This window comes from Zootoca vivipara, chromosome 13 (genome assembly GCF_965207765.1).
Source record: "Zootoca vivipara chromosome 13, rZooViv2.hap1.1, whole genome shotgun sequence".
NCBI lineage: Eukaryota > Metazoa > Chordata > Lepidosauria > Squamata > Lacertidae > Zootoca > Zootoca vivipara.
Window position 1 is genome coordinate 23,283,344 of NC_142596.1, and position 23,575 is coordinate 23,306,918.

Consider the following 23,575-nt stretch of genomic DNA (forward strand, 5'->3'; position numbering starts at 1 on the left):
GCCACAAACTATTGTTCCTTATGTACAAAATTTTGTTTACAAAAAAAAAAAGACAAAGACAATCCCAGCTTAGAGACAAACATACCTTCTTTGAAAACTTGCGGTTGTCTTCCAAAAACCGCCTTTCACGTGGAAAAAAGGTTCTGATACTGGCTTTTACCTTTGAAAGAATATAAATAATTGCATGACTTTGGTGTTTATGTTCAGATGTTCCATCTTGGTTTGGTTGGTACTTAAGCAACCAACTCTTTTAACCCATCCAGGCCGGTGAACATTACTAGATCTCCTGGCACCAAACTCCCCTAAACCATTTTATCCAGACAACAAGCCAGGCTTATTGGTGGAGCATCTGCTCTGTAAGGCAGCTTCCTAGGAAAAGGGCGGTGCTCTGAAGCCATTCGACTTACAGGATTAAATAGGACATCCAGCTCCAAGTAGATGACACCTTTTGAAGGAAGTTCCAGGTCTTTGTTCTTTAGTGTGTAGCAACTTTGTTGACCGTTTCTAATCTGCAAATTAAAAGATATTTTTAAAAAATGAGAAAAAGATAAGAATCTCAACTGAATATCATCGAATGCGCTTCAGTTTTCAGAGCAATGCTATAGGGTCCACGCTGGAGAGGCAGTGCTTTTGTTTAATATGCAAGAGGAGAATGAGCAGAGGCAAAGAGATTCCCAGAGAGACTCCAGCATGAGCCTCTGAGTGCTGCTCATCACCACAGTGGGGTGAATGCTGGCTGAGAGAAGAGGGAAAGTCCAATTCCTATATAATATACAGATTAAATGCCAGCTTTGGGTCTTCTGCACCTCATTCTGCTACAGGCATCAGTTCAAGGGCTAAACACTACTCTGCTTGAATTTCTCTTAAACTGGAGAGATCATGCCCTAAAAGAGCATAATTGGCTAAGAAAACAAAAGCAGAGATTTAAAATATCAGGGTCCAGCTTCACATTAGGGGTATTATTCTTGACTGAAGCAAGTCTAAAACAGAACACAGAGCCAACAAGCAAAGCACACTCCAGAATCCCATCAGCCAGTAGGGAATCGTTCGCCCTGGTTATTTACAATTTTAAATAGTTCTTTTCCTTCCAAATAGCAATAGGTTGTCTGGCCGGGGGGGGGGGTGCTTTTCAAACAACTGATGAAGCAAAGTTACTACCAAAGAACCCATAAATTCAATTATGAATTTAGGAAAGCCACCATCTCTCAGTCTCTGACCGCCCTACCTCCTCCATCTTGCAAGATTGCTGTAGACACGAAATGTGAAGCATGTGGAATATTTAAAATGCCGAAGATCACTATACATACCTTCCAACTGTTTCTGATACAAAACTGGAACATGTGTTTTCCGGGACGCACTCCCAGGCTTGCGCAGCTTGCTCTGCCCCCCCCCCCAAAAGCACTTTTGGGGAGCGAGATATTGTGTGGCACCCCAAAACATGCAGTACTGGGTACTGCACAAGATCGCGGCCCCTTTTTCGGGACAAGAGCAAGGTGTGAGAGAGAGCGTGAGATTGCGACGGACAAAATGGCCGCCGAGATCTCACATGAAGAAATAGGATGTCTTGTTTTCCCCCCACAGCACTTGGAAAGTATACACTTGAGACTTCCAAGCTCCATCGAACACCATGGCCTATGGTCCCACTCCCAGAAGATATCAAATATCAGCCAAATATATGCCAGATTTCCCAAGGGAGGCTCACCTACGTTACATATATTTAGTTGCCAGGAAAGAAACAGTGAGACTTGTTAGGAGGCTCCTATTCCCTCACAGAGCTACAATTCCCAAAGTTCCCCATGAAGAGGGATAGATAGTTCAGCTACTCTAGGAATTGTAGCTCTGTGAGTGGTGTAGGTAGCCCTTTTTCCCCACCCAGAACTCACCGCAACCTCTCAGGTGGGCGCCATTGCCATTCTAAAAGAACGAAGGAGGTGTTCAATGGTGAGAAGGGTGTCACAGCCCTTTAAATGTATGGTGTGAATGTGGCCAAAGAAACTAGACGAAATAGTTTGGAATTTTCTCACATTGCAGACACACACAGAGCGACTTCTCCTCCCCTCCCGCTGCCTCCTCTTGCCTGCCTTGTTATGCAAATCCTGAGGGACACTTGACAAATGTCTATAAAATCAAGAGTGGGGGTGGAATCAGAATCTAACATCTTCTCACTGTCATCTCACACAGCCGGCTGCCTCTCGCATAGACCATTTGGCAGGCGCCTGCTCTCCAGGAGACCAGCTGCTCACACCGCTCCTGTCCAGTAACATCAGGGATACGAGGACTCAGGGAGAAATTAACAGAGTCATCAAAAATTGAATAAAAGATGTTAAGGAGTTGTTCCTTCCCTGTAAACATCAAACGGCCCGTCACATGATGCAGGCCATTCAAAAAAAAAAAAAGTCTGAGCAAGCATTGAGCAGCTATAGCCTGTACAGAAGGGGCTTAACACAGTCCCAAAGTCAAGGACATTGTGAAAAAAGGGGGCGATAGTGCTGTGTTCAAGGTCAAAAGAGAAATATGAAACTTAGAAGTGATAAAACTACCATTCTAATCTAAAAAATTAAGGCTTGCATCCAACCAACAATACTATACGTATTGTTGAGTGAACCCCAATCTCCAAGCAGCAAGAGACTCCAAGGGTACCTGTGCTTACCCGGGGTTCAGTTTTCCTGGAATGAAGGTCAATAGAGTCTGTATCTATAGGACATATGGTTTTATTTACACATATATACAATCCGAGCATAGGATGGAGGGGGCCCCAGCATTTACACCCCAGCAGATTTTGCTTTCCCACTAGGGTGAAGCCTTAAGTCACAGCTTTGGGTCCAGCACAGAGCATCAGCCAAAACTCTCCCACACAGACCCCCCCCCCCTCCACACACACACCCTTAGTGTATTGTTCTCCATTCTAGGACGAGGTGGCATACAGCCAGGTAAGGTGGGGGAAAGTCCATCCGTGTGTCTCTATATGGCAACAGGACAACCTCTTCAGATATGCAAGTGGCCAGAAACTTAACTGGCCAGCTAAGGCCATTATCTTTCAAAGGAACTAGTCTGGCCAGTTCAGGATGTTTCCACTTATAGATTCTAACCTCCTATACAGACGATCACAGGTTTCAAAGGGACTCGTGGGTATCATCCAGATGGACCCATTCAAACATATAACGTTATAAAGCAGTATCATAACACTTTAAACAATCGTGGTTTCCACCCAAAGAATCTTGGGAACTGTAGTTTCATGAGAGTGCAGAGTATTGTTAGGAGACTCCTATTCCCCCAATAGAGCTACAATTCCTAGAGTTCCCTGGGAAGATGGATTTACTGTAAGGTTAACAGGTTTTTTCCAATGAATCCGGGGACACTTTTCAACTTCAATGGATTCTGTTTGGGGACTGATTTGTAAATCTGGGGACTGTCCCCAGGGAACGGGGACGTCTGGTAACTTTAATTTGCTGTTAAAGCATTCTGGTAATGCCAAATTCCCCCCCCCCCCAAAAAAACCCCAAAATACAATCCCACTATAAGCACCATCAAGGACAGGCAAGGCTAACTGCTGACCCAGCCTTTGTGGAACTGAATGCACACCTGTCATGCAAAATGCCACGAAAGGGAAGAAGGTGCCTTTAGAGGCATAGCGTGCAGGGGCGTACCCAGGATAAAAATTAGGGGGGGCAAGGGGCGTGGCAAGGGGCGGGAGGGGCCACAGTGGGAATGTGGGTGGGGCTACATTGCCTGCGCCTCCCCGGTCTTCCGAGGAGGCGGCCCCAGGCTCCCGCTCCCGGCGCGAAGCTCCAGAGGCGTGAGGGGAACGCGAGCCTGTGGCTGCCTCCTCCGCTTACGCTCCCCACTCCTGCTTAGCGCTCCTCCGCTTACGCTCCCCGCGCGCCTCTGGAGCTTCGCGCCAGGAGCGGGAGCCTGGGGCTGCCGTGCTTGTGCCCCTCAGCCTTTTGCTTCTAGGGGGGCAATTGCCCCCTCCTGCCCCCCTGCCTACGCCCATGCTATAAGCACCATCAAGGACAGCCAAGGCTAACTGCTGACCCAGCCTTTGTGGAACCGAATGCACACCTGTCAATCAAAATGCCACGAAAGGGAAGAAGGTGCCTTTAGAGGCATAGCATGGGCAGGGTGAGGGAGGGGTCATTGCCCCAGGCAAGGTTTCTTCAAGGGTGCATTTTCCTCCTCACACTGCCCCTGCCAGCCCCATACTGCTTTCTGAGTCTGATTGCACATCCCAGCTTCGCAAAGCAGCATGGGGCTGGCAGGGCGTCAGGAGGACACAACAGACACACACCCTTCCAATCACTCCAGTACAGACTGACTGGGAAATGCCTGCCTGCCCTGCTGTGTCCTCTCATATTGCCCTCCATACCCTGCTGCCCCCGCCCCTGCATAGCTTTGCACACCCACCCCAGGCACCATGAGGACATGTTCCACCGCAATGAAAGGGAAGAACACTCTTGACTTCTCTTTAAATATTATGTCCATTGTCACTCATAAATTGGCAACAACAGGCACCTAAGAGAGTTCTGAAACCACCTGGAGAAAAATGTGTAGCAACTCATTTGCTACTACTCACCTGGAGTACAAAAGGGGGGGGGAGATATAGCATAATACTATATTCCAAAGGGAAATCAAGCTGATGAGCCAACGTTATCTCCGTTCTCTTTCTCTCAATTAATCACAGCATTTGACTGAAAGGCTACCCTACTTGCAACATAAAGGACCATCATAAATACTGACTGAAGCGTACATATCACAAAGCACTTTGTTCTTTTCAGCGCAGCTCCTACGTGCAACAGGCCAGGCAGCCATATCCCACTGAAACCATCAAGGCAGGAGCGACAACGCAGAGCCGAAGAGAAAAACTCACAGACAGTAAAGGGATCGCAACTTTGCCCAGGAAATCTGGAGGCTTATCTCCATCTTCATCAAACACCGTCACTTCTAGAACATCGTGGATGTCTTTAACGGGGCTGGTGAGATTCACAGATAACAAAGGAATGACAAAAGTCAAGATCTAAACGAACGGAATGCATTTCTCAGTAAGAATTTAAAAGTTGACAAAAAAGAAGTCTATGGCAAGAGGCCAACAGATTACAATAATAACCAAAATACCTTATGTGCTTTACAACATTGCAATGCAAACACAGTGTGTTATGTCACATAAATAAGTTCTAAAACTTAAGAGGTGTATCTTTTTCAGGAACCACTCTATTCCTGTAATAGTAATTTGTTTTAATTTGTTTGATATTCTGTGTTTTAAATTACTGTAGCACACCCTGAGCCCTGCTGGTTAAAGGTGGGTAATAGATGAAGGAGGGTGGCACAAGATGTATTTTGAAAAAATGCATTTCGACTTAAACATTTTGACATCAGTGGCATCTAGCTAAATAGAATCATTCTTTGCATGGCCTCAGATAATTAATTCTAATAATATATTGTGCTGCTGTAGATTCAAGAAAATAAAATTATGCAGAACTCCTCTGCAATACAGAAATAGGCAAGCTTCGATGACTCTTGAATCAATGCTGATCTTAAATTGTCTTGATAAGTTCTGTGAACTAGTTTAAACCCTGCTCTATGGAATCTTTCAATGAAGGCTAGCAAAGAACTACCTTAACATAAAGCTTCAGTTGCAAATCCACTTACAATGTGAAGGCCTGGTTCCATTCTGGGTTAAGGTTTTTGTAAACAGTATAACTCTGAAGTCTGCCATTCCCCAGCTCCAACACACAAAAGGGGTCACTTTTTCCTGGGAAGGAAAGCCAGATATATAATTTGTTAGTGCATTATTTGACCACTGAAGAAAAACTTGCCAGTTATCTTGGTAAACTGCTTGACGACACTTTCCCTCATTTCAGAGCTTCCAATATAGCCTTTTCAGAAATGCATTTTTTTGCTTGAGTTGCAGGAATCGCATATTAGAAAACCTTTCAACTATAGAAAAGTTCTACTCAGCTAGCAGAGGGCTATGTGAGGGCAACTGGAAAATGACTCTGCTGCAGGGAAATAAGTTATTGCAAAACGAGACAAACAGTGCTGCGCAAATGGTATCCTTTCCTTGCAAAACTCGCTCATTTACGGCCCCAGCATGTTAAAGAGGCAGCATTTTCCTTACAACGGTCTGCTCAAGGTTGTGCTGTCGCTGTGTGAATTATTTCTGTACTTATTGAAATGTGGGGCGTTGTCGTTGCTGAAAAATGTTTTGCAACCTTATAATTTTAAAACAGGGTTTATCATGTTTCAATTGTGTGCGTTTGTTTCTCTAAATCGAGCAGGGATCTATGTTAGATGAAAGGCAGCTTAGGTGGTGTGCAAACCAGTAGCATCAGCTAAAATAAGTCTCGGGAACTCACACCCAGGTCTAACTGTGGCTGTAGGTCATGAGTGGGGAATCTTTTTCAGCCTTAGGGGATGCATGCCAGTGGTGGGTGGAGGAGCCAGAGGCAAATGTGGGTGGAGCAACAGGTGAGATTCTACTTTGTATAGTACAGTCGTAGCTTGGAAGTAGAACAGAATCCATTCCGGAAGTCTGTTTTAGAAAACCAAATTGTGGTGTCTGATTGGCTGCAGGAAGTCCCTGCAGCCAATCAGAAGCTGAGGAAGCCCCGTCGGATGTTCAGCTTCCAAAAGAATGTTCAAAAACCGGAACACTCGATTCCAGGTTTGCAGCATTTGGGAGCCAAAACATCCAAGTTCCAGGACGTTCAGGATCCAAGGTACAACTGTAGATTGCATTCTACTGCGCCCTGAACATACTATATAAAAATGAAAATCTGTTCTGCAGAGAAACTGGAGGACAAAATTCAGCACAACAATATGTTTGCTAGCTTTCATTCTGTGTTAATGTGTATATGAATCTTACTATACATACTAAAGCCAGGCTTTCCCTGGCCCATAACACTGGGCCCTGGTTTACTGTGCGTGGGCCCCCTAAATCAGTTTTATTTATTTTTATGTTTTTATACTGCTCTATTGACTGAAACCCATATTTGTTGTTTATCTCGGGAGACCATGGAGGAGTGTGCCATTGCGGGTGAAATCAAGCTGTTGGGAGGTTCCAGTGTCTGCTGTGGCTGTAGAGGCCAATATGGGAAAGACATGTTTTGCTGCAGCTGAGGCAGGCGAAGGTGTCTAATTGTGTTGATGCAGGTGCACCATGGCATTTCTTCACTTGTTTTTACATTGTACACTGTTTACAATGCTTACAGATTTGAAAAATGTTAAACGGTTTAGAAAAGTTTGAAATACAGCATGATCACATCTTACAAGGTGGTTCGGTTCCAAGAGTTCTCATGTAGCCAAACCTTGGAGCAACCCAATGGCTAGCAGGTGTGGGGAAGAGAGAATTTTTAGTAGTTCCACAGCCAATGCACCAAGCAAACCTTGCCCAGCAAGCAAGGTGGAGAGCTTAAAATCTATTTCCATGCTAGCATAGGTGCCAACTCCCTTGGGCCCTTGGTGCCAGAGCACCCACAAAATTCCCCATGAAGGGGCCAGGCACCCACAAATTTTGGTGCCAGAGCCATGCATCCTGCATGGCACCCACAGCCCCAGGTACCCACAGTCGTGGGGCCAAGCTGGCACTTCTGCATGCCAGGTAACCCCCAAAGGAACCCAGTGCAAAAACGAGATTTTACAGTAAGCTCTCCACCTTGCTTGGATTTAACTTGCATGATTTCAGCCAGCCTGTTTTCAGCCGTGTATCATTGAAATGACACAAGTTAAACACATGTAAGATGTGATCGTGTTGTATAAATAAATATGAAATACGCATGCACTTTAAAAATGCCATTACCATATATGTATTCTCTTTGGTATTTTCTATTTTTCATAAGATAAAAAAGGGGTCAACACTGGGAACTTTATAACATGTTGGGGGGAAATAATCTAAAGTCTAGATCAGCAATATTTCATACCAGAAAAATCAGCAGCCAACAGATCAGCAGCTTTTAATACTTTGACTTGCAAAAATCCAATATCCTTTATGTTATGGAAAGAGTTCCTTATGCACTGCAACGAAAACATTGTCAGAAGAAGTTAAAATATTTTTAAACATTTATTTTATTTACACATTTGTATTATGCCTTTTTTAAAGAACAAATTCTTTGCAAGGCCAAATAGTGATTTAGACAACAGCTCTGTAAGTAAACTATAAGAAATCATTTAATTATGATCTGCTCAAGGCTCTTCCTTGCCCTCTCAAGTCCCCTGAACAATAAACTCATGACTAATTTATTTTCTGGTGATGACACATTGAAGTTGAATATCTATAGCTGTTTTAAAATTGCATTCCTTCTATTTGCATAAAAATAAATGCCTGAAAAGCACAATAGCACGGAACGTTTTAAAAAAGAAAGCTGTCATTTTTAACTCCTCCTTGTATTGGAAAGGAAATTTCTGGATTGTTTTGTACCCTATATTTCATACATTGTTCACAGAACTCTAAATGTTTCTGGCATTTCCCCACCACCGCATACAAGTGCACAGAAAAATGCACATTCTTAAAATGTTTAAGAATGGAATCTAAATGAATCTATAAGGATGCTGTGTCCCAGGATGGCACAAGGAGTCAATCCGATTTCAAGAACCAGCTGTGTCCACTCCTACAGTCTAGGGTATTTTCCTGAACTGCAGCACTGCAGGGGATGTTTGGGAGAATTTCATATTTGAACGTTTTCCCTAGTTGGAAGAAAAAAAGGGGGGGCTCCCTGCATATAGAAGGCAAGCATGTCAACAAGAAGGCTATGCTTTCTACTTATCTGCCCCTCTTTTCGCCACAAGGAGGATGTATTTAAAACCAGTGACCTACCCTACTTAAGTGGCACAGGCTACTCCTGTTGAGTGCTCTAGTATAACGATGAGCAACATGTGGCACTTCAGATATTGTCGGACTGCAACTCCCATTATTATCCCATACCATTGGCCCTGCTGGCTTGGGCTGATGGAACAGGAGTCGAATAACATTTGGATGGGAAAGTTTCCCCATTCTCATTCTATAATTAACTAAACTTGATCTGATAGCTAATTGTCACATCGGAAGAGCCAAACAGAGCTGAAACAAATTTGGGGAAGATGGAGAAAGAACCGTCTCTCTCTCTCTCTCTCTTTCCTGCTCTGTAATAGTAAAGGAAATTACTGTTTTGATGCAAACCACCCATATGGCTTGGGGCTAACTGTACAGACAATTGATTAAGTCACACCAGCCATATTATTTAGTGTGAGATATATTTCATTCCCCCATTAACAGACATGTGATTAGGATCTGGGCTTTGACGTCATTTTTTGGTACAATTCCCTTCTACACACACACTCCTGATTTTCCTTAAGGAGAAGGGGAGGCCTTCAAACTCACATATCGCTGGAAAAGTTGTTTCCTCTCACTGGGGTCTCCCAGAGGGCAAACGCACAAATCAGAGATAGAAACTCCTGAGCAGGGAATGACAGAGATCACCATCAACAGGGACCCAGGCTGTTTTTCCAAGGGCAATTCCAAATGGTTGGCCTGTTTTCCAGGGAGCGCACTAACATCAACTTTACACCTAAAACCAAAAGAAGCAAAGGGGGTTGGAATTAATGTGCAGCAGCCGTTTCAGAAAACATGCAAACTGTACTACTAGTGCTGTGCTGAAATCTGCCCTCCAATTTCACACACACACAAGTTTTCTTCATCTGCAGAAGAGTTTACGTACCAGTAAACATTTCTCCAGCCTCTCCAGTGGCCCATGCTTCCTGATCTGGGAAGCACTATGGGAGGAGTTATCTCACAATAGCACCACCCTAAGCTGCACATCTGAAGCACAAGCACCCAGGGAGACTGCAGGATGAAAATCATTGGGGAGATGATTTGCAGAATGAAAGAAAGGACACTCTCAAACACCCCCTGGCCACTGCATTCAATGTTAGGGTGATTGATCGAAACATAATCTTGGGAGGGCTGAGTGGATACTCTGTTGGAAAGTTAATTTCAATTCTGAACGCACCCCATCAAAGGATGATTGTCAGGAGCAATAAGACTTTGACAAGTCAGTAAGTTAGATTCATTCGTTTGGCTATTCTACAATCCTTATTGGCAGATTTATTCAAGCTCCTTCATCAGCCTTCTACTGGCTGACATCTTGGATCTGCCCCACAATGCAAGGGCCAGGCTCCTTGGCAACCACAAAAGGAAGGTGAATGAGGGAGGGAAACCCTGCACTCCACATGTGAGAATTTCACCAACATTTTCTCTCTCCTTTGATAATTTCTGAATGCAATTTCTTTCTTGTAAATCGATGCAAGAATAGTCGAGGAAATCACAGGATAGAACATCAGCACAGTACAGTGGTACCTCGGTTTACAAACAGTCCCATTTACAAACACCTCCGTTTACAAACGCTGCAGACCTGGAAGTGTTTACATCCGGGTTCCACAGCGTCGGATGCGCAGAAGCACACGTGCAGAAGCGTGCCTTCGGGGAGCGAACGCCTCCGTTTACGAATGGCTCCATGGAACGTATCGTGTTCGTAAACCGAGGCTCCACTGTACTATAGATTGCTATACACAGCATCCATTATACACTTCTTGCAATGTGCACAGTTGTCTTTAAAGTGAGTTAGATCAAGAAAAGCTCAGATAGTTGGGGGTTCCAGAGAAGGGTCTCCAACACCTTCTTCATCACACACACAAACAATTTTTAAAGATTTATTTATGTTAGGGTAATATCCCAGGCAACATATGGATGTTCCCAAAGACCTGTTGGAATTATGTATATTAAGCAGAAAACATGCCCAGTTCCCTCTTTATGGGCAGATGATGTGTACATTCCTCGTGAAGCTGGATAATATCAACCACTCAACTTACATTACCCCTAACATATATATGTGTCATATACTTTTTTGAAAAAAGAGGAGGACAACGAAAACATATATGTATTTCCCAAGAATTGGGAAGGGAGAGACTTGTAGCTGTGAAAAATCCTGGAGTGAAAGCATTAAAATACATTTTACTCGGAAATACATGGGGGAAACTTTTCAAGAATCTCTGTAGATTTAAGTTATTATGGAAGAAGTTAAGCAGACATTTGCATCTTCCAACTGAAAGAGACTCGAAGAGAAAGAGTTTTGCTGCCATGGTATGCAGTGGGAGTTGAGTTTCCAAACACAGGCAGAGATGGGAAGATTTTGGAACAGCCTTTTGGTGCTTAAGGCCCGTCGACAGGTTTTCATTTAAACAAAAACTTGTTTAGGTGTTTTCTTAATAGCCATTAAAAAAAATCCTCAGAGGTTCCCCCCAGTTGGGTTCCTTATAGGTAAAAGGGGGCACACATTACTCCAGTTTGATCCCTTTCCAGCTGTAGAACCACAGTGGTTGCCAGCCATCTGCTCTAAATTGCAGAGACTTTCTACTTCTAAATAGCCAGTTATGGAGAGGAAGGGTGGGCACACAAAACCTCTACCTCCCCCCCCCCGAAACATTCTAGCTAATGCCATTCCAGGTGGAAAAGACGGTGGAGTAAAATGGAGGTTAAGCAATCCATTTGCAAGTCATTCAAAGTATTTGCTTTCGTTAAGTGTTTAAACCAAGGGAATGAAGCGACTCTTGGCTTATATCTTTGCGGAACTGGTTGCCAGTTGCACAAGAAACTGAAAGTTTGCTCTTAAAAGGCTGCACTTGAACATACTTGGGGAAGGCCCATAGTTCAGTGGTACAACATCTGCTTAGCATGCTTTGATCCATAACCTTTTCAGGTAGGATTGGGAGCAAACCCTGTCTGAAACCTTGGACAGCCCTGGCCAGTTGGAGAAGACTTTACTGAGCTAGGTGGTCTGACTCAGGCTGCTCCCTAGGTTTTGTTTCGTCAGTAGAGACATGCAACCAAGTCATCTTTCAATCACATAGAACAGGTGTGGAGAACTTGTAGGCCTTCGGATCCTGATAGACCCCAACTTCCATCAGGTCAAACCAGCATACACAATGGCCAGGGATGATGGGCATTAGAATGGATGGTCACAGATTCCCCACCCCAGGCTTATCAGTAATGGCTGGCAAACCTCCCAGAAAGCCAATTCTCCCCTTCCTCCCCCATGAATGCTTGTCAAGGTGAGAGTGACACACCTCCCTCTTTGTTAGAACTGAATATTATGCAGATTGCCTCTTAATTCTGTAAGTCATCTTGCCCCTGCTGGAGACAGGCAAATCTGTCAATTTCAGTTCTTCCCCATTTCTCATTTTCCCAATCCTAAATGCAGTGCTCCACATTTTCACATCAGTCTGCGACTTTTTTTTTTAAAAAAAAGTCCTCATGAAAAATTCATCTACACTTTAGTGCAAATTTCTCCTAACATGCACATTTTTTCCCTCTGATATACACATGTTTACAAAGCTGTTTCCCCTAATCTAATGAATTTTTGTACCTTCTTTTAAACTGCTATATCTATTTTTATCTCCTGCCAACCTAGCAGTTCGAAAGCACGTCAAAGTGCAAGTAGATAAATAGGTACCGCTACAGCGGGAAGGTAAACGACGTTTCTGTGTGCTGCTCTGGTTCGCCAGAAGCGGCTTTGTCATGCTGGCCACATGACCTGGAAGCTGTATGCCGGCTCCCTCGGCCAATAATGCGAGATGAGCGCCGCAACCCCAGAGTCGGTCACGACTGGACCTAATGGTCAGGGCTCCCTTTACCTTTATCCATTTTTATACACACTTTACCCCAGTCTCTGCATTTTTGTACACATGACTTTGCTGGAGAACAACATTTTAAAATTCAGATAAATGCAAATAAAATTAAAGATTTGGGTTTTTAAAAGTACAAATTGGGGAGCCTTGTCTTTAAATGCAAACTGCTTTGGATTTCTCTGGCATCCCAACCCCTGATGTGCATGGCTGACATGCCACTAGAGGAGGTCTGAGGAGACGTAACATAGGGGACAACAACTCATACAGTAAACAGTTGTAGACATTACAGCAGAGTTACGAGTCCCTCGCCTTGGGGGAGACCATTTTGGAACTATCACTGCTGGGTTCTTTGCATTCCATCTGATGCTCACAAGGTGGGGGGGGATGCAAACGGATTGTAGCATTGCACTGAGATAAACTGCTGTGTAAACAATTAGACACACAAGCAATTAAACAGCTGGATTGCCACATTAAAACTCAATATGTGTTTGCATTTCTTAACTGAGTCTTTTCGTACCACTGGATCGCATAAAGTTTAATCACTTATTTTTTAAGCGTGCAAATGTGTTTCGAGTGGGATCTGCTGTCCCGGCACAGGTGGGAACTCTGTTTGCAATTCCTTAGCAAAACTGTGCAATCAAGTCTGGGCTGTGGTCTGAGTGATCCCAGATGGTTTGAATAGTTAGTGGCTGTACAAAAATCTTTCCGCCTTGGAGAAAAGCACCATTTAACCCTGCTTTACCTGATGGTTTCAATCAGCAGGAATATATCAGATGCCACCCAAACTTGACATTTCATCTCTCTTTCTCTCTTGTTTGTTTAAACTTTCACTTAAACTATTTAGTTGTTTATTACTACTACTACTATTATTATTACTAATATTATTACATTTATATTTATACTTATTAATACCTGCCTTTTTCCCAGACAGGGACTCAAGGCAGCTTACAGATAAAATAGAAACAGCTAAAAGCATAGGAAAAAAACAATAATTTCAAAGTAATTAAACACTGATAAAATTAAAATGAGAGAAAGGGAGGTGGGAGAGTGAGATATTAAAACATACAGATAATTAGTTTTTATTTTAACTTGACGTCACATAAATTTATTTCATACCATTGCCTTGCTGATGCCTAGAATCTTGTAAATCGTTTTCAAAAAAACATTTATGCTCATTTCACTATTGATTTGATTTCATTTACGAGTCCCATAAAATATCTCCAAGTGACTGCACAGCAAACACATGGCCTAAAAACACAACTCCATATGTAAAAACAATATATATGCAAACAATTACAAATATAAAAACAATTTGAAGTACAGGTGCAAACTGGGATAAAGACCTCCCATTAAAAGGTTTGTTGGAAGAGGAAGGTATTCAGCAGGCACTAAAAGGCATCGTCAGTCTAATATTCAAGGAATGAGCTCGCCGCCAGTGGTCCCAAATCGCCCGCCTGATTGGCACAGCGGCAGCCAATCAACTGCAAAAATGCCGCTGGCAATCTCCAGCTCCAGCTCCCAGCTACAACCAATCGCATGTCATGACACTCTATTACCCGTGAATAAGACGAGCCCCAATTTTTGACATTGTTTTTGGGTCAAAAAACCTCGTGTTATACACAGAGAAATACGGTAATCCCTTGCGAACTGCAGGGTTGCAGTTCAGTAATAAAAGCATTTGTTTCATAAGCAGAAGGTCCCAGGTTCAATCACTGATATCTTCAGGAAGGGATAGGATTCAAATCCTTACTCAGCCATGAAGCTCACTGGGTGACCTTGGGCCAGTCGCCACCTTTCAGCCTGATCTACCCCCAGCGGCAAATGGTGCCGCTTGGCTGCCCAGGGCGGCACCCCCTGGGGGCGGGGCTCCGCAGTACGCATGCATCCTGCATCCTGACACATGCGTCGTGATGTCACGGCGCACAGCGCACGCGCCAGGACGAGCCCAGACGGCGCAATCTGTCCGGGTTGGCACTGCTGCGCTATGGAGTGGGTTGCAGGGCAGTGGCGGTGGCGGCAAATGGCTTGCTCGTGGTTTGCCGGCGCCGGCCTGGCAACCTGCTCTGTAGTGCACTCTGCTCGGGTGGAGGAGGCGAGAAGCGGGCCAGGGGCCGGGGGTGCTGCCCCCCCCGCCAGAGTGGAGCTAGGGGCGGCGTACCCCCTACGCCCCTCCCTTGCTACGCGCCTGCTTACCCCACAGGGTTGTTGTGGGGGGTTAAATGAGGAAGGGGGGGAACCACATATGCCACTTTGAGCTTATTGGAGGAAAAGATGGGATAAAAATGCAACAAATAAATAAATACACTGAGAGCGAGTGAACGAGTGAGCAAGAGAGATTAATCCACATTTTGCTCCCCACATCTTCATTCATATTCAAGGCTTTCACAAAACACATTTTTAAAGAGAGAGAGGGAAAAAAACTTACATTCCCAAAACTTCTTCGTGCTTTTTGTTATCCTTTCCCCAGATCTCAATCTCCAACACATCCTTCCTGTCAGAGAAGTAGTGAAAATCAAATTGTTCCCTCCACTGTGGATTTGCACTCTTACAAAGTGTCTAGAAAACATGCAGTTACAAGGTTTATTTTTCTTTCAAAAGGTTGTTGCTTTCGTTAAAACAAACAAATGAATAAAATTCAATCTGCCGAAACAAAAGGGGGAGAGGGGGAGAGAACACAAATACAATCTAAAACAATCAATATTAAGGGCAGAAAACACTGGTGCAGGAAACAGTCGACCCCGGAGGACTTAAATCTTTGACACACAAATTGAACAGGTGTGCAAATGTAAAACACGCCGAGAGGTAGCCATATTGAAGCAGGTACGATAAACTGTTGTGTTGCTCCTGAAGGAAAATGGCCATGACTCAATGGCAGAGCATCTGCTTAGCATGCAGACTTTACCCTGCTACACATATTTGTAAAGGTAAAAGTAAGGTAAAGGACCCCTGGGCGGTTAAGTCCAGTCAAAGGCAACTATGGGGTTGCGGCGCTCATCTCGCTTTCAGGCCGAGGGAGCCAGTGTTTGTCCACAGACAGTTTTCTGGGTCATGTGGCCAGCATGACTTAAACCATTTACTGTACACATCATGTGACTAGAGAACTCCACTGTGAAAGTGCAAATTTTGAAGGAAAGCTTTGGTGTTTCAGTTTGCATACTGTGTTGCAAAGTGCAAAACAGGTGGATTTGTCATTAAATGCCAACTGAGTCAAACTTCTCCCCCCTTCCTAGCCTGACGACGTGTTACTTTGCATTTAATCTTGATAATGGCATGGGGTGGCAAGGGTTAAACACCCGCTCAGCTCTAAAGAAGTTGGCAGCACCCACAATACAAACGCAATGAGCTGTATTTCAGTTTACAAACAAACCAAAAAACACACAGTTGAACATCCATGATTAGCTATCCACAAAATGCTTTATTTGGCCCTTTCATAGTTAACTTCCCTTGCTGTGTGCTGGCATTTCAGAATCATTTCAGAATATGCGCTAAATATCTAGTGGTATGTAGTTGTTGGAGCGGTCACGCACACAACTGCCGCCACCAGCACCAGACGCTTAAGAGAAACAAACATCAGTGGTTAGCCCTTTCCATTAGCATGCTTACCTTGCTCTTGTGTTTTTGCTCTCCCATTTTCAACAAAACAAATATATGTGTCATGCCCCCTGCAGGGATGTGCTTCCCTTCTAGTAAGGCGATGGTCACCGTCCCATTCCACAGCTGACCCTTCCGCCAGGAATCCGTCAGCCTCAAGGATCGAATGACACTTGCCTGAAAAAAGATGAGACAAGCACAATTCCATAAATTTCCCATGTATACATTGGGTATACATTGTTTTTAAAAATGTATACATGCAAACATACATCTACACACACACACACACACACACACACACACACACACACAGGATCAGTAGAAAGAAGGGCTAGATCAGGCATACCCAAACTGTGGCCCTCCAGATTTTTGGCCTACAACTCCCATGATCCCTAGCTAAGAGGACCAGTGGTCAGGGATGGTGGGAATTGTAGTCTAAAACATCTGGAGGGCCAAAGTTTGGGGGTGCCTGGGCTAGCTGAACTAAGTAATTTTAATGAATTAAGTAATTTTAAGTTAGACCAGGCTGTTTTCAAAATCTAAGAGATTTGCAGTGCCTGTTCTACACTAGAGCACTTTGTTTTAATTTCTGTGGTGATTAAGCAAGTTTCCTGAACACATATTCTTTTCCCCCTTATTGCCTAACCAATGCAGTGCCCTCTCTGGATGGCCTTCATTGTGTCCCACCGCATGGGAATGCTAGTGTCTAGAAAATCAATTTCCTTGAAATATTGTTCTAGTTATTTAAATAGACACTCCTTGGGCACTGCATCGGAGAGCAAACTCAGATCAAAGTACAAATTTTCTGTTCTAGGAGGGAAGGCATAAAGAGGTAAATGTAAGTCACTTTGAGTTGCCTTTGGCAAGAAAAAGCGACTAATTAATTTTGTTGTTGTTGTTGTTGGACACTAGGCCATGGCCAGAAAGTGTTATCAAGCCAATATCTGTCAAACTATACCTTTTGGTACCAGTATTAGATCGATGTGTTAAAGCAGGGGTGTCCAACTTCCAAGAGACTGTGATCTACTCCTGCTATAAATAAACTGGCAGTGATCTACCCATTGGATTGACCAATGTTGTTGAACCTTTTTTAGGGGGGGGAGACCAGAGTTGCTGAGATTTGGGGGGAGGGATTACGCGATCGACCACGATCTACTAAGGACATCCCACGATTGACCGGTAGATCGCGATCAACCAGTTGGACAGGCCTGTGTTAAAGTGTTTTAGGTATTTTAGAAAAGTACAAAAAATCCTGAGATGTGGGGTGCAAAGCGTGCCAAGTGTCCACAAAGCCCCAATTTTCTAATAAGCTTGTACTGTTTCTGGAGTTCAAAGGCTTTATTCATGCAGCAACTATTTATAGGATGAGTGCAGATCAGAGAGAGAAAGCAGCAGACATCTTGTCTGGAGAGAACAAACAAAGTGGCTCAGCTTTTAGGGGTGGATTTAACTGAGACACAGAGGCTCAAGCAGAGTCATCATGTGGTTTAAAGTAACACATTCATTAACTAGAAGCTCAAGAGAAGGAAATGTATTTGCATTTCTCCAGCATAGCAATAGGTCTCACTTCTCACTTGGCAAGACATTCAGCAAGTTGGCCACCACCAAATAGAATGTCCTAACCCTGACTGTGCTAGCCATGATCCAGGGGCATAGACCAGGGTGTCAAGATGATATTCAGAGCCATTACAGAAAATCTCTTTCTCTCTCCCCCACTCTCTCACTTGATGACTGCAGGTAACATCACATGGTGACCTGCATATCTGTGACGGCTCACTAACAGCTGCCACCAGAGACAGAACTTCTCTAATTGGCTCAAATGCAATGCCTCACAAAATTTCCACTAACTTACCCAGTCATCAAGCATAGAAAAAAATCAAGCAATGTTTATGCATGCGTGGAGCACCTCTATATAAATCAATACCTGTGGAAAAGCTCAGAAAAGAGACTGGCCTTTTTAAACAATTGTTGCTTGGCAAACCTTTATCAAAATGTCTTAATCAGGAGAATTGTGTGTGCACTCTCTCTCCCAGACACATGCACATAGCATGCTGAAATTTTTCTTGTAAATTAAGCACCCACACCTTCTATAATCCCACACACAGATCCATTTATGTCTATACAAGCACGGCATTCCATTGGAAATACATATCTTGACTTTCCTTGTACCGAGGCTAAGAACTCCAACTTTTTTTAACAAGAGAGAGAGAGAGAGAGATTTCATAAATCCAGCTGCAGAGTTTCTTTTTCTTTTTCTTTTTAAGGTTTTGTCTCACAGGACAAAAAAAACCCAAAAGCCTGCCCGTTCCCATGGACATACTTCAAAGTCCCCACTGATCGTTTTCTCCCTAAAAGCAGCAAACTATTTGAAATCCCGTTTTCTTTTACTCTAGCCGCCCCCCCCGCACCCTTCTACTCCCCCTTGTTAAAAGGAAATGGGGGAAATGTCCCCAAAGGATCAAAGGGCAAGCCTACAATCTGCCAATTGCCAAAGAAAAACAGCCCCGCTTCCGTGAAATATGCTCTAAAATAATTTTGCGGCTTGGTATGTCCTAATTCCGCTCTTCCCCCCCCCCTTGCAATTGGATGTTTGTCTTGGAAAGGCTTCTTTCTAACTTGTCCATAAAAACAGGCCCACTTAGGTTCTGTGAGGCCTGCGAAAACGGAATCTGAGGCTGGCCATTAAAAGGGGCTGGGGGATTGCTTCCATATGGCAGAACAGCATGAGAGAGGAGAGGCCAAGGCCCTCCAGCAGGCTGCACTTGGCTGGGACCTCCTGGTCTATCCGCGGACACTCGTTGCGTTACAGAAGAACATCTGGATTATTGCTTGCAATGTCCCTGGGAAATATCCACATCCCATCAAAGCCCTTTATCTCTCTCCACCGTACTTTGAACATTTTAGCGCAAAGCACAGCCCTGTTTGATGTGCGAAGCTCACTGTGTTTAAAATCCAAAGTGAGGCCCCCCCTCCCCTCCAATCCTAGCCTGTTCTCCCCTCACCTTTTTCTCTTTCTCTTTTTTCTTTTCTTTTCTGAAGATGGGAGAAGGGAGAGGATAGCTGAAACTCACTCCCAGAGAGGCAAAACAACACACACACACACACACACACACACAATGTTGGATCATTTCTTGAAGTAATTTCCTTGTCAGTGAAATCCAGACTCAGAGAACAGGGGGTGTGAGGGAAAAGAGGGAAGAAGACGTTTCATTTTTTTTAAAAAAATTGACCTCTGATTTGGAGATCATATTAGAGGAACACTGGAGTTCTTCAAGTGCGATTACATTTTCATCTTGCTCTCCCTCCTGAACACACTCACACAACATATAAAGTCATATTTGTGCATACTTGCATTTAGGCTGTGTACAGAACATGACTCTAAAGCATATTGAAATGACATTTTGCCTCCTAAGAATTCTGGGAATGGTAGCTTACTCTTCACAGAACTATAATTCCCAAGAAGCCAGCAGCCACCAGTTCTATCACAGCTGCTCTTGAGTCTATGGGAGCTCACAACAAAAGTTTGTGAACGGGGCTAGTAAACAAGGGTGTTTGCGAGAGCAGGAGAGTTTAAGGTTGAGGCCCAGAGTGCTGTGTTTCCACATATGTAGGATCAAGAGACATACACAGCAAGGCAGCAGGAGCAGCAGTGAACAGCACCCAAGCCAGGCATCCCCAAACTTCGGCCCTCCAGATGTTTTGGACTACAATTCCCATCATCCCTGACCACTGGTCCTGTTAGCTACGGATCATGGGAGTTGTAGGCCAAAACCTCTGGAGGGCCACAGTTTGGGGGTGCCTGACCTAAGCCTTGTTCGTTTCCCTGCTTGATGCATGAAGCTACACATACAGCAAGTGTAAGGTGGATACCCTGCTGGAAGAGAAGGTACAGCAGCCAGACTAATCTTTTAAGTTTGGTAGATCAGGGGAATGCTGTGGATGTAATGTATCCAGATTTTAGTATGGCTTTTTGACAAAGTCTCTCATGGTTTTCTTGCAGAGAAACTGGTAACATGTGGGCTGTACAATGTTACTGTTAAGTGCATTTGTACCTGGTTGACTGACCCAACCCAAAGAGTGCCCACTAATACAGTCATACCTTGGTTTAAGTATGTTTCGGTTTGAGTACTTTCAGTTTAAGTACTCCGTGGATCCATCTGGAACGGATTAATCCACTTTCCATTACTTTCAATGGGAAAGTTCGCTTCAGGTTAAGTACGCTTCAGGTTAAGTACGGACTTCCAGAACCAATTACACTCATACTTCGGGTTAAGTACGCTTCAGGTTGGGTACTCCGCGGACCCATCTGGAACGGATTAATCCACTTTCCATTACTTTCAATGGGAAAGTTCGCTTCAGGTTAAGTACGCTTCAGGTTAATTACAGACTTCCGGAACCAATTGTGTACTTAAACCGAGGTACCACTGTAGTTCCTTGTCATCCCTCAAAAAAATGACACGTAGGGTGTCATGGAGTTCTGTTCTAGGCCTGGAGGTGTTCAATATCTTTATAAATGATTTGGATTACGGAATTGAGGGGTAGCTAACACCTCAGAAGGTTGAATCAGGATTCAACATGACCTTAACAAAATGAATTTCAGTAGAGACAAATGTAAGGTTTTGCACTTAGGCAGATACGCAATTATGGGATGTGGGGATACCTGACTTCATAGCAGTACATGTGAAAAGGATCTTAGTAAATCACAAGCTTAACGTGTCAATAGTGTGATGCAGCAGCAAAAAAAACCCTAATGCTATTCTAGGATGCATCAACGGGAGTATAATGTCCAGATTGACGGATGTCATAGTACTGCTCTAGTCTACCTTGGTCAGACCCCACCTGGAATACTGTGCCTAGTTCTGGGAACCACAGTTTAAGCCAGGGTACAGTATTGACAAGCTGGAATGGGTGCAGAGAACTCCGACCCAAATTATAATGTGTCGGAAACCAAGTCTGATTAGGAACAGTTCAGAGAGCTGGGTATGTTTAGCCTGGAAAAGGAATATGGTGAGATGATAGCTATCTTCAGGTATCTGAAGGGCTGTCACATGGATGATGGAGCAAGCTTGCTTTCTCCTGTTCCAGAGCGGAGCAGCCAAACCAGTGGATTCAAATTACAATAAAGGAGATTCCAACTAAACAGTAGGAAGAACCTTCTGACACCAAGAGCTGTACAACAGTGAAACTGACTCCCTCGGAAGGCGGTGGGCTCTCCTGAACTGGTGCTGTTTCAGCAGAGGCTGGGTGGCCATCTGCTAGGCGTTCTTTAGCTGTGATCCTGCATTGCAGGGGGCTGGGCTAGATGACACTCCTGTGATAGTGTTTAGATTGAGAACATAGGAAGCTGCCTTATAGCAAGCCAGATCCTTGGTCCATCTAGCTCAGCATCGTCTACCATGATTTGCAACAGATCCCTAGCCAAGGACACACTCCCTGTCCTACCTGGAGATGTTGAGAGTTGAAGCTGGGACCTTCTGCATGCAAATGCCCTACCACTAAACCTGATGTTTTAACCACTACAGGATTCCCCTTTCAGCTGCATTGTGCAAGAGAGCTTCAAAAACAAAGCATCGTCTATAAATGAGACAGTATGTCCTTAAAGGGGCCATAATAACTGAATACACAGAATAAATGATTCACAAAATAAAATAAGAATGCAAAAGCCTAATGGATGAGGCCACCAGCCACTGATGATCTTATCCCCCATTATTTTGTCTAATCCTTTTTTAAAGCCATCAAAGACGCTGGCCAATTCCATAGTTTCGGTATGCACTGTGTAAACGAGTACTTTCTCTTGCCAGCCCTGAATCTTCCAACATTCAGCTTCATTGGTCATCCCCGAGTTCTTGTATTACGATAAAGTGAGGGAGTGAAAAAAAATATCTCCGCTTTCTCCATACCATACGTAATTTTAAATACTTCTATCATGTCACCTCGTTCAGAAATGGAGAAAATAATATTGAGTTCTTCCTCTTTCTAATACATTGTCAGATGTCAGAAGTGTTACAGCGGTGGAGGTGATGCGGGGGGTGGGGGTGGGGGGAATACACCAGTGTCAAGTATATGGATCCATTAGAGTGCTAGGGTCTGTTTTTTTTTATTTCCTTCTGGTCTCTTAATCCAGTCCATCCTCATTTCTTCTGCCCCATCAGACTCCTCCAGACCATACTTCCATAACCTCCCGTGCCTCCCTGAGATACCAAAATTCCCCCAGCACACAATTTTCCTTTTGCAGCCTTTATGTTCCACCATGTGCGCGCACACACACATTAAAAAAAATGAAAAAGAAGAAGAAAAATGGGGGTGGGAGGTGGGAAAGAGCCAGTAATGTTTCCACAAGCTGGCATTTCCCAACTAAAGAAAGTTATTGATGTACAAAGCCAGTGGTTGTTTTTTTTAGTGTGGCAAGAAAATCAATAAACCAGGAAATATGGCTTTGTCAAGTGTTGCCCAGGTAGTCTTTCTGGGAAATCCTTTACTGCCTCTCAGATGGTCACAGGAGTTGTTGTCTTAAGAGCTCGCTCCAGATCCCAAACTCTGCTTTCTGTATGAAGTACTGACGTTCTTCCACCCTCTAGTGACAGCAACAGAAAAAGGCAAAAGGTTTGGAGTTTCCCCTCTGCTGCTTTCTCCCCTCTTCTTTGTTTTTGCAAAATAATAACTTTGCCTCTGCTAAACACACTTGCTTCACCCTATTTGGAAACCATTAAATTTCATTTGTGTGCGGTGGTGGGAGGGGGAGAAAGATCTTGGGACTTTTGCCAGAACCTTGCAAACTGAGCAATCTATCAAAAGTTTTGTCTCAGTTATTTTATTTTAAAGAAACAGAAATAACACCACCAAAAAAGGGAGAGAGATGGAGGTGGGCTTTAAACTAGATGGACTGTGAAGACCAGAGCTTAGAAGTCTGGATTCTTTTTGAGGGATTCTCCAAGGCCAAGGAAAATAAAGCAAAATTGAATGCTGGTTGAAGAGAGCAGCACTACCTTACAGGGCTGTTGCAGAGATCAAATATGGGGTTGAGATGCCAACCCTAAACTCCTTTGAGAAAGGGTGGGGGGAATCCTCAATGATACATTGGGCAATAGACATGGGAATGATTGTGGAATACAGACATAAAATTCACAGCACACTATAATTTAAGAGAAAACTATATGAAAATGTTTTATCAATGATATCAAACACTGATAAAATAGGCAAAAATATATAAATCAAAATCAAATAAGTGTTGGAAATGTAAAGAGAAAGAAGGTACTTTTATCATATGTTCTAGTTACAGGTAGGTAGCCGTGTTGGTCTGCTGTAGTTGAAACAAAATAATAATAAAAAT

The 23,575-nt window shown here is 43.8% G+C and overlaps 1 protein-coding gene across 5 annotated transcripts in view; it reads right to left on the bottom strand.

The window, feature by feature from the left end:
* MCTP2 (multiple C2 and transmembrane domain containing 2) overlaps nucleotides 1-23,575 on the bottom strand; it is a 124,625-nt gene that overhangs the window by 56,651 nt on the left and 44,399 nt on the right. For all 5 annotated transcript variants that reach the window (XM_088656588.1, XM_035130470.3, XM_088656587.1 and 2 more), the window contains 8 exons: nucleotides 16,258-16,422; nucleotides 15,080-15,210; nucleotides 9,353-9,539; nucleotides 7,917-8,010; nucleotides 5,647-5,749; nucleotides 4,868-4,970; nucleotides 408-509; nucleotides 86-160 (listed from right to left, as the gene is read on the bottom strand). In XM_088656588.1, coding sequence (XP_088512714.1) covers nucleotides 86-160; nucleotides 408-509; nucleotides 4,868-4,970; nucleotides 5,647-5,749; nucleotides 7,917-8,010; nucleotides 9,353-9,539; nucleotides 15,080-15,210; nucleotides 16,258-16,422 — 960 coding nt within the window. The remainder of the gene's footprint in view (nucleotides 1-85; nucleotides 161-407; nucleotides 510-4,867; nucleotides 4,971-5,646; nucleotides 5,750-7,916; nucleotides 8,011-9,352; nucleotides 9,540-15,079; nucleotides 15,211-16,257; nucleotides 16,423-23,575) is intronic.